The 14,874-nt window shown below is 44.0% G+C and overlaps 1 protein-coding gene across 3 annotated transcripts in view; it reads right to left on the reverse strand.

The window, feature by feature from the left end:
• Positions 1–7,606: 7,606 nt before the first annotated feature.
• The window catches only part of ANKFN1 (ankyrin repeat and fibronectin type III domain containing 1), a 129,693-nt gene continuing 122,425 nt past the window's right edge, over positions 7,607–14,874 (reverse strand). For all 3 annotated transcript variants that reach the window (XM_051797926.1, XM_051797928.1, XM_051797929.1), the window contains one exon: positions 7,607–13,375. In XM_051797926.1, the coding sequence (XP_051653886.1) occupies positions 12,579–13,375 (797 nt within the window). In that variant the 3' untranslated portion in view covers positions 7,607–12,578. The remainder of the gene's footprint in view (positions 13,376–14,874) is intronic.

Below are 14,874 nucleotides of genomic sequence, written 5' to 3' on the forward strand. Positions count from 1 at the left end.
GCAAAGTTCAACCCTTTCTTCATTTTTGTCTTACAACTTTGCAAATAGCCTTAAAAAACCTCGAAGCCGAAACAGACCTTAGGCACACAAACTGGGATGAAGTGTGACCACCTGAATTGATTTTACTTTTAATGTCTTCATTTATTTCCTTCACCTCTCACAGAAATTATGTGTGTCCATGAATAACGCATACACAGGGCCATAGACAAACTCTTTTGGGAGCACAGCTCCTCCTAATATTGTTCATGGGAATACATGCTGTGGTATAGTATTTTTTTTTTTCACATCCAATAATATGAATTTAGAGAAGCACTTCAATGCAAAGGGTAAATCAATCTCCAGCAAGTTTCTCCAAAAGTTAATTGTACTCCTTATTCCTACCCCAAACTGCTCCAGTGCCCTGACACTGGGTCTCACAAGGCAGTTTCTTGCCCATGTTAGGACACCTTTATGATCCAAAACCTCCTTCTCATGAACACACAAAATGAACAGGATGTGAACTAATAGCTCTTAGTCACCTCTTGGTTAAATGAAGTAGAAAGAGTTGCCTTGGTATCTTGCTCTAAGGTATGTTTTCCAATCCCTGAATCATTCTTATAAATCTCTGCTGATCCTTCTGAACCTTTCTGAAGTCTGACTTCCAGAGCAGGATGAAATACTTTACTGCTTGCATTAATATGCATTAATATGGATCTGTATGTGGTAAATCTGGTTGTTTGGCAAAGAATTAAAGTTAAAATAATTGGTTAAACCACAAATAGAGGAGACATTTAGCAAGAATACCAGCAAAAGACATTAGTTTCTCACTTCAAATGAGATTTTTAACATGAAAGCTGAAAACTAGATTATTGTCTACTTGGACTGTGATCAGGTAGCTGAGGCCCAGTACAGCTGCACACTCTCACTGAAATGAAGCTTCAGTTTGCTTTTAAAATTAATTGCTGAAACTAAAATATTTTTTTCTCAGCCTTGGTCGAAGTGATTTTTCTGTAAATTGATTTAGCAAATAATGTAGAACATGTGGAAAATGGAATAATCAGGCTATCTGTGACAGAAACAAGTGGCTCTCTCGCCAGCCTGCACATTAATGGGCCCAATGGCACAGATGTCATTTACTCCACACCTCCAAAGTGAAGGCTATCATCATGTGTGTAAAGGATATTCTATTCATAAATGGTAACTGTGGCCCCTGAAATACAATTGCATTCAATGGGTTTTAACAATGCAATACTGGACACTGGATGCGATCTCTGCAGAATGTACGAGACCAGTGCATGAGATAATTTCCTCCTGAGTTGCCCCTTTTTCTGACATTAGGGGAGTTTGCAGATTTACTTTAAGGAAAAATATTACCATAAAAACTCCCGCTGAGTAACTGTGCTTTTAAAAGCTTGTTGCATTAAGCCTTTTATTCTACCTCCATTGTTACCCAAATCCTACCTTGACAGATGCAGATCTAAGAACTGTGGTCTTTGAGTAAGTCCAGAACTGTATATATTGATCCCACATTTATATTTGAACAAGCAATACAGTTTCAGTAGCCTCATCCTTTGAAAACCTTGGGACCCAAAGCCAGCATGAAGCTCAAAGAGAAATCGTTACCATCTGAGCTTAAATAGCAGAGAAAGTCCCATCTCTTTTCAAGCACCATGGATTAATGTTGGGGGAAAGTCAATAGCACTAAATTCACCCTGAATGCTAAAACCATGCATTGCAATGGCACTGAGGGCCAGAGATGAGCTTAGCTTGCTGTGGCCGTGGCTATCTAATTCAATTAACATTTACGTCCTAAAAAAACTCCCCCCCCCATTTGCAAGTCCTAAGTAATATGGTAAATATGGAACAAATTATCAGCAACAGCAGGGGAGATTTAAAATATGCATCTCAAGTTTGGAGTCACTCAGAAACCTGCGGTGATGCAATCACTCAAACAGAGTGATCTTTATGAGTTTAGCTTTGCCAAGAATCCCTGTGCAAACTGTCTTCCCGAGGCTCCCGAGCCCCGGGTGACACAGCTGCCGAAATGCCTCCTCCATGGAGACCAACGCCTGGAAGTTTTCCCACATCAGGTGTTTCCCAATGACTTAGCGCGGTGCTTTCCAACCTCTTTTGATTGAAAAGCTGTAAAGGTTTTCCCAAGGCACGATACAGAGCCCTGCACGGTGGGTTAAAGGCTGGCGGCGGTGGCTGCAGGTTCTGGAAGGTTCGGGTCGTGTTTGACGCCATGTGGAGCCAAAGGCTGCCCGCCCCACCCCAGAGTGTGGGAGACCAGTGCAAGAGAGAATTTCCTTCTGAGCTGCCCCTTTTTCTGATATTGTGGGAGTTCACAGATTTACCTTAAGGAAAAGTATTACCTGTGTCATCTGTGTCACCTCAGAGCTCTGAGCACGTTCATCACCCGGGTGGTGTCGGTCGCCATCGACGGGCATGATCCATGTGGGATGAGCTTCAGCAAAGCGGATGCCACACCTGCCATACCTTGTCCAGGGCTGCGGGAAGCACCCAGGGAACTCACTTTTTTATGGTTTTTGGATGGCTTCGCCGAAGCCCGGGCGCACAGGAGGGCGTTACATCGCGGGCTGCCAGGAGGGGGCGCGGCGGCGCCCGCGGGACGCCATGTTGGGCCGGCGTGAGGGGGACGGGGGGGCAGCGAGCCCGCGGCACTGGGGACAGCCGGGCAGCGACCCCGGGGCTGTCCCCGCACCGGGTTTGGCACAGGCAGCGACCCCTGAGCTGTCCCCACACCGGGGTTGGCACGGGCAGCGACCCCCGGGCTGTCCTCGCGCCGGTCGCAGAGCACGCCCCGCGCTGTCCCCGCACCGGGCACAGGCAGCGACCCCCGGGCTGTCCCACACCGGGCACGGGCAGCCTTAGCCCGTGTCTGGTGCCGAGCTCAACATGAGCCTACTCAGGACGAAGCTTTATCCCGCTGTCCCGGGCTCGGTCACCGCTGCAGCACCAGAGGCTCGGCGCGGCCGAGGTGTAAATCTGGTGTAAAGCTGTGTGTAACTCTGGCGCTGACCCGCCGGGCGTCAGGGAAGTTAATAGGGACAGGCTGACATGGGCTGGCAAAAATACCTTTCCCTTTCAACGAAAAAGAACAGCGTTTCGAGGGGTGTCAGGATGGCATGGAGTGTAGCATGTAGTGGTTTATGTAATGCCCGGATGGGCTCGCACTGGTGTCCCAGGGCTTTGAGCAAACTTACGAATGAGTCGGGAGGACACTGAGCAAACCAGGAGTAAGTCAGGAGGACACTGCTGTGCTTGGTGTCTGTGTTGGAGGAGAGCTCTGCAGAGCTGAGCGGCAAAAACGGGCATGATTGAGCTGAACTGCTCATCTCTGTGAGAGCTTTCTGTAAAATTCACCTCTCTGCGTACCCAGGAGTGAGTAAGACATGCTCTGCTTCACTGCTGTGTTTGGGTTTCTCCCTGAGGCCCACGGCACAGCCAGGTCTCACCTCATTGCTGCCCATGGGGACGGGCTGTGGAGCCGATGCCACTCAGGACAGGAGCGTGGATCTGAAGCTGAGCTGCAGGGCACAGATTCAGGCCAGAACCACAAACGCACCTGAAATGCTGGTTAAACACACTTCCCCAAATTAAAAAGATAAGAAGCGGTTAAAAACCTTGGGGGGGTGCATCCAGCTCTTTAAGACTGGACGAGGAGTCGATGTCGCTTCATGGCTGCTTAACAACGTACCTGAAACAGCCCCTCCAGCTGAGCCTGCGGTGCGAGAATTTACACTGGGAGCATCTTACATCTGGAGACAGGCAGCGTGCGGCTCGTGTGCTGGACCCGTGCCAGGGTTAAGCCCCCAGTAGTCGGAGCTGGATCCCTGGTAGCACTCGTGATGGGAGGTCAGGCGCAATGAAAGAGCCCTAGTAGTTAGAGAAGGAACACACCAGCACCTCTCCTGATGGGAGGTCAGGCGCAGTGAGCAGGAGGGCCCCCCTCGTGCTGGCAGCTCCGTTCCAGTGTTTGGCCGGGCTCCAGAAGATTAAAATAGAGCCTTAGACTGTCCCCTCGGCAGCACTGCCAGCCAGAGCCCTGACAATCCTGGGGTTGTACTCAAACGTGAGTCCCCCGGGAGCGTGGGCTTTACCCTAACAGCTGAGGCACTGAGTAGGTCGGAGCAGGCAGGGTTGTTGCTCTTGTGACTCAGACTCGAGGAAAAGAGGGATCAGGACGGAGCCACGAGAGAGCAGGGGATCAGGACCAACCCACAAGGCACAGAAGGGGGAAGGAGCAAGTGTGCCCCAGAAGAAAGCCTGAAAAAATCCTTGTTCTGCTGGGATGGGGCTCAAAGCACGTGTAGCCATGAGAATGGGGCGTTACCTGTCTGAGCCCGAGTTCTGATTTAGCTCCTTTCTGTGACCATTTCAGGAGAAGAGGAGACAAACAAAAAAAAAAGCAACACTTTCCTTTCTCAGAAATTTTACAAAGCAATATGGGAAAAGGCGAAGGCCACGCAGGTTCTTGTGAAGAACCCCCATGTAGGTGGAAAAATCTTACTGTGCTCCAGAGATGCTCACAGCTGAGGGGAACCAGAGCCACGTTCTCATACCTGTGTGACAAAGGGTTTCAGCAAAACGCCCAATTTTCAGAAGTGACGAGCACTCCCAGTACCACTAAAATCAGCAGCAGTGGCAGATGTTGGTGTTTCTTTCTGAAGGCGTTTCAACTCTTACAGAATTGTTTATCATCACTTAATGAAAGTATCCGCACTTGCAATGTTTTGCTTCAGGATTTTCACAAAGTGATTACAAATAGTTCCAGACAAAACATTTTGGCATTGGCTTTTCCCCCCTGAAAAATCAAATTTAGTTGAAATTTCAAAATTATCTGTTTTGAAATATCACATTGATTCAGTAAAAAAAAAAGATCACCAAATACGGTGATTTTATTTTGCTATTTCCAAAAGACAGCATTGATATTTACTGGTATAAAAGGCTCTTTTGTCTTTAAATTGACTTTAATATTAGTTTGTAAGGCTTGAAAGCTGCTGCTCAGTTTATTATTTTGTTTTTGTAACTGTGTTTGTGAGCAGAGGGCAGAGGATTCTACCTGTTTTTTTTTTTTTGGTATAATAAAGATGAATTGGATAATTAGAATAATTAGATGTTATTCACACAAGTAAGGAGCAGAAGTCCTACTGATTAATTAGGACTAATTCATTAATATTTATGAATTGCAAACTTGAAGAAAATAGAAACATTTTAATAATTCTTTTCTAAATGAACATATAGTTGTTTGAAAAGAGAGATTGAAAACAGCAGCCTGGGGAAGAGAACAGCAAAGCTTATGAATAGAGATTTTTTGTGTGTTTGCAAAAACAAACAAAAAACCCAAATCAAACCCAAAGCTTTTATTTAAAGACATAATTAAAAAATAAGTTAATAGTTTTCTCAGAGAGATGAGAGTTTCTATAGGTCAGTATATTGGGGTGGAACAGTGAAATGGGTATCTTTTACTGTCAGAAGAGCAAGTCAGAAACATGCCTAGAAGAGTTTGCAACTTTTTTCCAATTGGTTCAAAAGCATTTCAGTAAAACAGCAGAGAACACAGAGGCAGGTAGAGAACAGCACTGTCCTTCATGGCAGACGTGTGAGAAAGGTCTGTAAGAATTGCACTGCTCTCTTACTGCTCTTCTTAGAAGAAATCTCAGCTTGGGGCAAGCAAAACATACAAACAAGCAGGCTCTAAAAATGCATGGGACATGCAAAATGCACCAGAGTGACTGAAGTACATGCACACAAAAATCCTGCTTTGTCTTGGGCTGTTTTTCCCAGGTAATTTCTTAGGTTACTGTCCATGACTAATTATTTGCATTTTTTTTTCTTGTACTAACTTAGTAAATGTTGTGACGGTTTTCATGTTCTGAAATTAAAAATCGAGGAAGCAGAAATGACAGTCACGCTTTATCTTATATTTTAAGACTTGTTTTGCTCTGCTGATTAACTCCACTTTGGCTGTGTTTTGGCTAAAACATTTTCCATGTGTGAAAATATTCACAGATACTCCAGTAAGATGCTGTTGTTCTGAAGTTTGCATTGAGTTGGCATGTCCTGGCTGGAATACAGACATTGGTCAGCGTGTCCTTTACCATGTGCACCCATGCACAAGCCATGGATAATCACCTGATAATGGATGCTGACCAGGGAATTATGTCCCTGCTCTGCCACAAGCTCTCTGTGACCTTGGAATGTCACTTATTCCAGTTATGGCATCATCTCATTGTTAAAATACATTTAGCAACCTGTCTGTCTTTGAAACCAGGTAAACAGTGACCCAGAGCAGAACCCTTCCAGTTTCACTTCAGCATTCAAAATGAGTTGTTCTTATTTCTCTTGCTTGCACGCAGTAGCCCAATCCTGTACTCCATGAGAAGTATTACCTTGCTTTGCTTTTCTTTGTACAAGAATATGTGAAAAAATTTAAATTTCTGTTGCCTTTGGTGGGAGGGTATTTTCACCCACAAACACTGGAAGCCATGCCTATTTCATTCAGGTGTCTGAATTAAAATCAAAATTTAGAGACCAGATTTGAAAGCTTGGCCTTAGAAAAAGTAACTTTCTAATAAAATAAAGGGAATTCAGGGAAAAAACACAAACCATGGTCAGATTTGCATGGATTGTAAAGCTCACATACAGGGGAACTTGATGATGGTAAAATAAAACATGTTTCAAAAAACACCATTTAAAGATTGTGCACGAGTACACATGGTATTTGGGATCATGTGAGTGTACACACCAGTATTTTTTTGTTAATGAAGGAGAAGACTTGAAGTCCGTAATTTTAGAAGATCACAGGAGCTGTAAGAATGCAAGAGCAATTCAAATCTTCCAAATCTTAAAAGAGCTGAGTTTCTATGATATTAGATCAAACAAAAAAATCTATGTTAAGAACGTTTTTATGACAGTGATTCACTCGAATAAACTTAAGATTTCTTTTACCAACCAACCTTTTTTTTTTTTCTAAAATAGTATTTAATATCTGAAGTTATAAAAAATATTTGTAGTCTTGAAAATTATTTTTATTGTCTATTTTATGTACTATACATGCCTCTTTCAGGAATTATTAAAGAAGCATGAGTCATACGGCACTCATTTACTCTTGGCTCGTGGCCATCCTCAATATATATATTTTGCTATTTTCAAACCATTTGCAGGTACATACGCATGAAAATATTGTTGTGTCAAGTCCCAGGCTCACAGTTAGCACAGCAGACATCGTTCATCGAGATGTTTACAAAGTTTTAAAGCACATAAAATTGTGCATTATTGTGTGGCAAAGTTTAAACTTTAGCATACGCTTGGTTGCGTATATAGCAACAAGTTACAATAAAAATCTGAACAAAGACAACCAATAAACAGCCAAATTGCTATGTACAAACAAGGCAGGAAGCAATTAAACACCGCCTCGCACATTTCCCTTAAATTACTTTTTCTCTGAGGGGGAAAAACAAACAACCCCTCTTCCCCTCCCCCAAGTCCCCAATAACCCTGTTAAGTCTTCGTTTTTATCGGCAAAAGGACTGGGACTCCCTTTGCATTCGTTTGCAGAACACGGGAGAGGGTTTGTCCCTGTCCTGAGGAGCAGCAGCGTTTCAGGCAGGGGGGGCTTCCCCCACTGGTATCTCGCTCTCCCAGTCCGGATCCAGCGGTCCCTGGAATATCCAGGGTGATATTCCATGAGATAAGACCCTTCTATCTTCCTTACACATGTCATTTTTTACACCAGCATGAATGTGCTGTTTTCATGGTGACTCCACTGGTGCGGGGCCTCAGCTGACCCTGAGCCAGCCCTGGGAGCAAGTCAGGGTGTGCTGACCTGTACAGGGAACACCTGACTCAGCTCGGGTGGAACTACTCTGGATCTACACTGGTGAAAAAGAACCTGGAGTGAGGTCCAAGGACAGCAGGATTGGGCCTAAACAGACCTTTATAAAACGCATAAAGTCTGTGCTTTTAGCTTAAAATCTGCTTAATAAGTTACTACAATTCACAGTAATAAGGTAGATTAGTGCTACACCAATCCTCTCCTCCAACGTCAGCTCAGTTTCACGTAGCTTTTCCAAGAAAGAAAATTAAATAACAGTAAACATAAAAAAATCTGTTGTTATTATTTGACGAGCCAAATAGAGGGGTTTCCGTAGCCTGGTGACAGCCAAGCTTAGTAACACATTGCCCTGTTATGGGATGACTGATTTAAAGGCTGAATCTTGTGCAAGGTGCTGTGGTATGAAACAACTGAGGGAGGTGTTCCAGTCTGGCTCTTATTCACCCCAAAATTCCAGACTGAGAACCAGCTGGCAGGGTCAGAGCTCACAGACACCAGGAGTGAGGAGAGGTGTGATCTCTGAGCTGGTGGGATCTGTAGGGTGTCCAACAATGATGGGGCTGCTCCAGAGCCCAATCAGACCAACAAAACAACTCCTGATGGCTTTGCAGACTCTCCCTCAGCTGGGGGGAGGCTGTGGGGGTGCCTGCACTCAGGAGGGGGGCTGGGTGGGTGACCAGTCCATGCTGCCAGGGTACAACGTGCAGCCCACCTCGGGGAACGCTGCCCTTGCTTTTTGCAAAGAATATACAGGGTCAAAAGCTCTGCCTCTCACTTCTGGGAGTGATTTAGCCTTGTGAATTCTACTTCGTGGAGTCAGAGGATAAATTATACTTACAAATAAAGTATTCTAGTTATTTAATGTGTTTCTGTAGTGGAAAAATGAGAGACCCAACCTGATGAAATCTCTGTTGTCTGAAAATTAGAGGCCTGTTTCCTAAAAACACTTTTTGCTGATGGCAAAGTTCAACACCTCAGAGAAATTCAGAGTAAGTTTCCAAGCTGTATATCTTATTTTCAGATACACTATACCCTTGTTGTTTGTAAGGCTGTATTGAAGTTTTACATAACAGTCATGAGCCATGCATTTAATCACCTTGGAAGAGTTGACCAGCAACTTAATGCATTTCTTTATACCATAGAGAATTTGAAGATGCACCATCTCTTTCCAGAACACTTTAAATTCTCAGGATAAAATATTCTGTCTCCCCTTTCCCCCTTTAAAGTCTATATTTAAAAACATTATTTTATAGAATTCTCTGTGTCTTACAGCGTAGAAAATCCAATTGTTAATTAGTATTTAAAGCAAAAAAAAACAAAACACAAACGAAGCATGGGAAATGCTTGAGCCACAGGTGTCTTCAGGCAAACTGTTCATGGGCAGACAGCCTTCTTGTGAGTGCAAGAAATTTTGAGTGTAAACCTTTGCAGTTTGTCTCACTTCCTACCAGCAGAAATAGGAAAGTTTTAGACCACTAAATGGGGAGATTTGGTCCACATTTTTTTTCCTTTCTGTGGAGTCATAATATTAAAGCATCATACACTTTTCTAGCCAGTCAATGTCATGTCTAGAAATAGGAGGGACTGGGTTCAGCCCAGGAGAAAAATACACTCCCTGGAAAATGCAGGACAAAGGTTTTGTGGCAAGATAGATGAGTAAGAGAGAGAGATCCAGAAGTTACAAGCCCAAGTACCCTCTTGAGAGCAGAGCTTCAGCTGATACCAAGTGGGCACAGGCTGAATGAACTGTCTGCTGGCTGAGGAAACTCTGGTGTGCTGTGGGCTCTGAGCCACAGCCCTGCCCAGCTCTGGGCAAGAGTCCTTGGAGGGGCACTCGAGCTCAGCGTGGAGAAAGGGTTCCCAGTAATTGAAGCAAAGGTCTGAGTTCCTAATTTTAATTCGATTCCTGACTGTGAGCCTTTACTCAGCTCTGCTCAGAGTCCCTTGTGCCTCTGTGGACTGGGGATGACAGTGCTGGATTTTGCATTTTGCAGGATCCTTCTGAATTGCTGTAGTTACTTGTGAAATGTGTGAGTGATCTTCCTAAGAGAACTGCAGAACTATTATGATTATATTATGGCAGTACTCAAAAGGCAGCACTGTCTACTACTTGTTTATCTTTGGGTGTTCATTACTATTCTTTTAACGAGACTCAGAATAGGTAGGGATAGCAATTTTGAACAAAGAACACATATTTATAACCAGAAGTATTTAAACCCAGAACTATTAATTACTATTTTGACTATTGAAGTATGTGGAATAACCTCAATCCAGTGGTTACAGGATCGAGGAAGCATGTCCCATTGGCCATGACCTAAACATTCCTTCCACACAGGAGGGTTAAAATCAAGACAGGGTAGATTGTGGCTGGCATTGCACTCCCAAATTCCATCTCAGCACAGAAGATTATGATGAAGTCAAGCCCTTCCTACCAGTAAAGAACCTAGTCTTTATTAGCTACATGGCTGCTTCTGGAATCGTCCAGCAGCAGGAGCAGGGAACAGATTTTTCCATCCTTATCTCACCAGCAGTGAGTGCCTGTCTGCTGAATATTTTGCTGCTTCTCGCCCTCGCTGTTCCTGATGATCCAGAGCAAAGCGAGGTGGGTTTCATTTAGAAACATCTTGTTTTGTCTTGTCACTTCCTGCAAAAACATATGGCCTCAGTGTATTGTTATTTTTATTCTTTAATAGACAGTTTTATGGCAGTTTTACCTGGAGGTGAGACAGATTAGGGGAGCCTGGGCGAGGGGCTGGGCACTAGAAAACCATGTAAATTATTTTGGCTCTGCATATGAGCATCACATTGTTTGTCTCCCTGGTGCAAAGCCTCCTGCTAATGAACAGAATCTAAAGCAACCAGCTGTGAGTGCCTTCAGTGACAGTCAGACATCTCTGCTTGGCTCTGAGGGTGAGTGGGGCCTTCCCCAGTCCCAGCTCCACACAATGTGTGTCCTTCTAACTGCAAATGGGCACTGACACTTCTGCTCCCCCCGTGTGTTCTCACCCACAGGAATTTTCAGTGTGGGTCTCATCCAAACCCTGTGGGGGTGAATGGAAGTCTTTCCATCCTCACTGGGCTTTGGATCAGGTAATGAATGAATATTTTTGGTGCAAAAAAGTTAACTTCCCGCTCCCAAAAAGAGAAGTTACAAATGTAAATCCCTTGTGAGAAAGTTTTTGCCTTTCCTATCACTGCAAAGACTCTTCTTGGCTTCCACATACTGACCAAGCATAAAATAGTGAATAACATTTATTTTTGAATTTATGGATTGAGTTCACAGGGATTTTAATAGCACTGGGGTTATGGAAGTGCTATTTTAATAAGGACCACAGATCATGGGCCCAAATCCTTACCTTTACCTCAAGGACTTGTAAACTCAACTATTTAACTCAAATCTCTTTATTGGGGGCCTTAGAATGTATCCACCTGGAGGCTGGAAAACCGAAAGGTAGAAGGCTGCGCAAACACGGAGTGAGGGAATTTAACCAGCAGGAATGTGGCCTATAAAATTAAACTTCAAGAACTGTTTAAGAAAAATTAAAGCTTGTGCAACAGCTGGGGTTTCTCTCCACATTAGTTCGTTTCTTAGTGACTCCAGTGTTATGGTTCTCATTAATGCAGATTTCATTTTTGAGATCATCTTCTGTAGTTCTCTTAAGTCTTACTGTGGTTGCAAAGGACAAAATCCTGACTCAGTGTGATCTGCCTTTGAACAATACAAGATGATAACTCACCACCTCCCACCCTCCTTATGATATGAGTATTTATTGGGAGCCCAAAGATAAAATCTTAGATTCAAACTGCACCCCAGATTTCCTTCACCTGAATTGCCAGAATATCCCAATTTCAGATGTGGTGATCAAATTACAGTGAATATTCAGGAACAAAAATAGGGGCATTTCTTTCCAAGGGATGTCTAAGAGTTATTTCAACATAATGAAATGTGCTTTTGTGTGGTGGCAGAAGACAGATCAAACTGTGCTTCAATCTCATGCAGACCCTGCCTATTTTTCCTCTAGAACCTGGTCTCACTCTGCCTGCTCTTGACCTCAAAGGTTCACCTCCTAAGGTTTTAAAATAACTTGCTACATAAATAATTTGAAATCTAAGCTCCTGAAAAAACCCCATTGTGCTAATTATGTCAGGCTCTGACGGCAGTCAGAGATGGTGTTGACTGCATTTTGTAGATATTGAAAGAATTTTCATTTCTTTAAATGCCTAGAAACTCTGGGTCATTTGTATTACTAGAACAGTTAGCACTCCAGTTATATCCAACCTAAATCCACTCGAGAAGGCTGAGAAGTAGAAAAATTTACAGGAAACAGCGGAAAACAGGTAAATAGAAGTTTAGGACACAGCCCTAACATGAGGACACCAAGTTGCTGCTAACTTGCAGGCAGAACCACTCATGCTTAAAATTTTGCATGCTCAGAGAAACATGGACATCAAGAGACCTGCTGTTACTGGATTTGCAGCCACAGATTGTTCTATTATGTGGTGATTGTTGCGACTCTACCTGCAAACCTGCAGATGCCAATAATAACAATAATGCTCACACCCTGACAGATGATACCTCTGTGAGACCAGAAACCTGGTGAGGAAGTCAAAAGATCAGGATTCTTCTGGGTGGCGTGAGTTGCCGTTTCAGGAGCTGGAATTTTACAAGTGGTTTTGAAAGTATGGCCTTATGTGCATAATGCTCATATCTCATGGGAAGCCGTGCAGGATTCTGGGGCTAAAGGGTGCTGCTGAAGACTTCTGGGACAGCAGAACCCAGCTGCTCATCTGGACCCGTGGTCTGTTGCATAGCATTGTGCACATCTGTGTGTCCTGCAGACGGCGTGCTCACTGCCCAGGGCTTGCCCTCCTCAGCCCCAAATGTCGTTTCATAAGGCTCCACATGTATCCTGTGGACATTCTGCCTTGGTTCCTCATACTTGCCTTGCTCACCTTCTGGGAGGCTGGATGCGTGAGGTACGAAAGTGCTCCGAGGGCCATCGCTGGGGCTCTTTACCTGCTGGCTGGAGGTAGGTTCTTGGGACAAATCTGGGGATCTCATGAGATGCTGGGTGTAGACCCCCTCGGACAGGGAGCCCGCCTGTGTCTCGCTGTGCACGCGCAGCCAGCGGTGCTGCCGGCCAAAGTAGTTGTAATGTTGGTGCTTCCCGAGCTTTCTTTTCCCTAAAAAGCCCAGTGGCTGCTTGGAGCTCGAGGACTTGTCTGTGCTTTTCGATGTGAGCCCCGACAGGGTCAGACTGCTCATGGACTCTGTGCAGCATTCAGCGTGAGGGTCGAAGGCACCACACTCTGTCAGGCCTTCCTGGAGAGTCAGGCAGGGCTTCATGTCGTGGGCTTGGAGGACGTCGGGAGCGCTCCCTCCCAGGCCACTGCTGGCCTGCTGGGAGATGTCTTGGGCCGAGGAGTAAATCAGGTCCAGTTCCCTGGGGCTCAGCGCGTCGCTGGAGTCGTAGTCGCTGTCGGTGGGCAGGAACACTTCAGAGCAGCCTTCCTCGTCTGAGCAGGGCTGGGAGTCTGCAGGGAGAACTGGTTAACACTAAGGACAGGCATGGGAGAGAAGCTGCTGAGCTGTTGTTTATGGGGGTTTTTTTTGTCTTAATTTAGAATCAAATCTAGAATTCTGAAAATGTGCGTGTGTTGCCTCTGTGGAATTGCCGTGGGCTGAGGTGACAGCAAAGACAGGAGTCAGGGAGGATTTATCAGGGAGGATTTACAGATGTGTTATAGTGGTGCTGTAGAATTAGGAAAGGCAGAAAGGATTAATTTATATTAGGTACAGGGAAAAAAATTTGAATTTGAATTGGGACTAAGTTCTGAAAGGATCTGTCTTCTTTTTCTTGCTTTCACTAAATTTTATAGAGATGGAGATTTGGGAGAATGAAAATCTCTAATCCAGGTTCTGTTTTTATTAAAGATATCAGCTGAGTTATCTGGATTTATACCTCTGTGACTGTGAGCAGGGTGTGACTGCATGTGTGCTGAGAGGCTCAAGGCACAACGTGGAGGCTGCTGAACAAAAACCACACTTTTGCCCATCAGGTGCATGATGTGTGTTCAAATCCAAAGCAGACACAAATAGTTCAAATGTGAATTTTTAGAGAAAATCTCACACTGGCACTGAAATCGTTGCTGTCATTTGGCTTCAGAAGGATCAATAATGTAATAAGTAGTGGCACGTGTGACAGAATGGATTGATGTTCCATTGCCCTGGATAATTTATGTTAGATCCAAGGAATAAAACATAGATTTTATATTGACTGTTCCCTTGGAGCTGGTGTAAGTTGACACAGCCCAGCAATAATGAATCCAGCACATGCAGGACAAGATAATGCTCCAGTTTGCACGGTGCCAGAGCTGAGGATTATTCTGCATTCATGGTCTGTAATACAGGGGAAAAATAGCTCAGGGAGGGGGGCTGAGAATGAACACCACTGTGTAATGGAGCAGATCAAAGCAGCAGCCTCTTCAGGTTTCTTTGCTTTTAACCTAATGAAATCTAATCAGAATAGATTGATTCATTTTTCTTAACTGTATAAAACTGCCAAATTGAAAAAAAAAAAACCCAAATTATAATTACCAAAATGGTTATGGCAGTTGTTTAATGCAGTTTCTGTTGCTTTTGTTTCTGCTGTTTCATTTACTTGTTGCTCAGCAGAATGATGGTTTATTTTTTTTTCTCCAAAGTCCTAATTCTGTTAGCAAAATGGGTGTTACTGTTTCATTTGCTTCATCTTTATTTGCTGTGATCCATTTCTTTCATCAGTTTAATTTTCTGGCTATACAGAGAAGCAATAATTGTCAGTGAGGTGGGTACTTATTTGTGTAATTCTGTGTTTTAAAATGCTTGTCTAAACCACTGAGAACACTGAGGTGTGTGAAAACAGCTATTAAATTGGACTATTGGCACTAAAATTTGCTCTATCAAAACAAAACAAGGGCATAAGACACAATTGCTGCAAAGCAGAGGAACAGTCAAAGTCTGGAAAGAAAATGGCTGTAATATCAGAGAAACA

Source organism: Manacus candei, unplaced genomic scaffold (genome assembly GCF_025592945.1).
Source record: "Manacus candei isolate 608988 ecotype Guabito, Panama unplaced genomic scaffold, ASM2559294v1 h1tg000047l, whole genome shotgun sequence".
NCBI lineage: Eukaryota > Metazoa > Chordata > Aves > Passeriformes > Pipridae > Manacus > Manacus candei.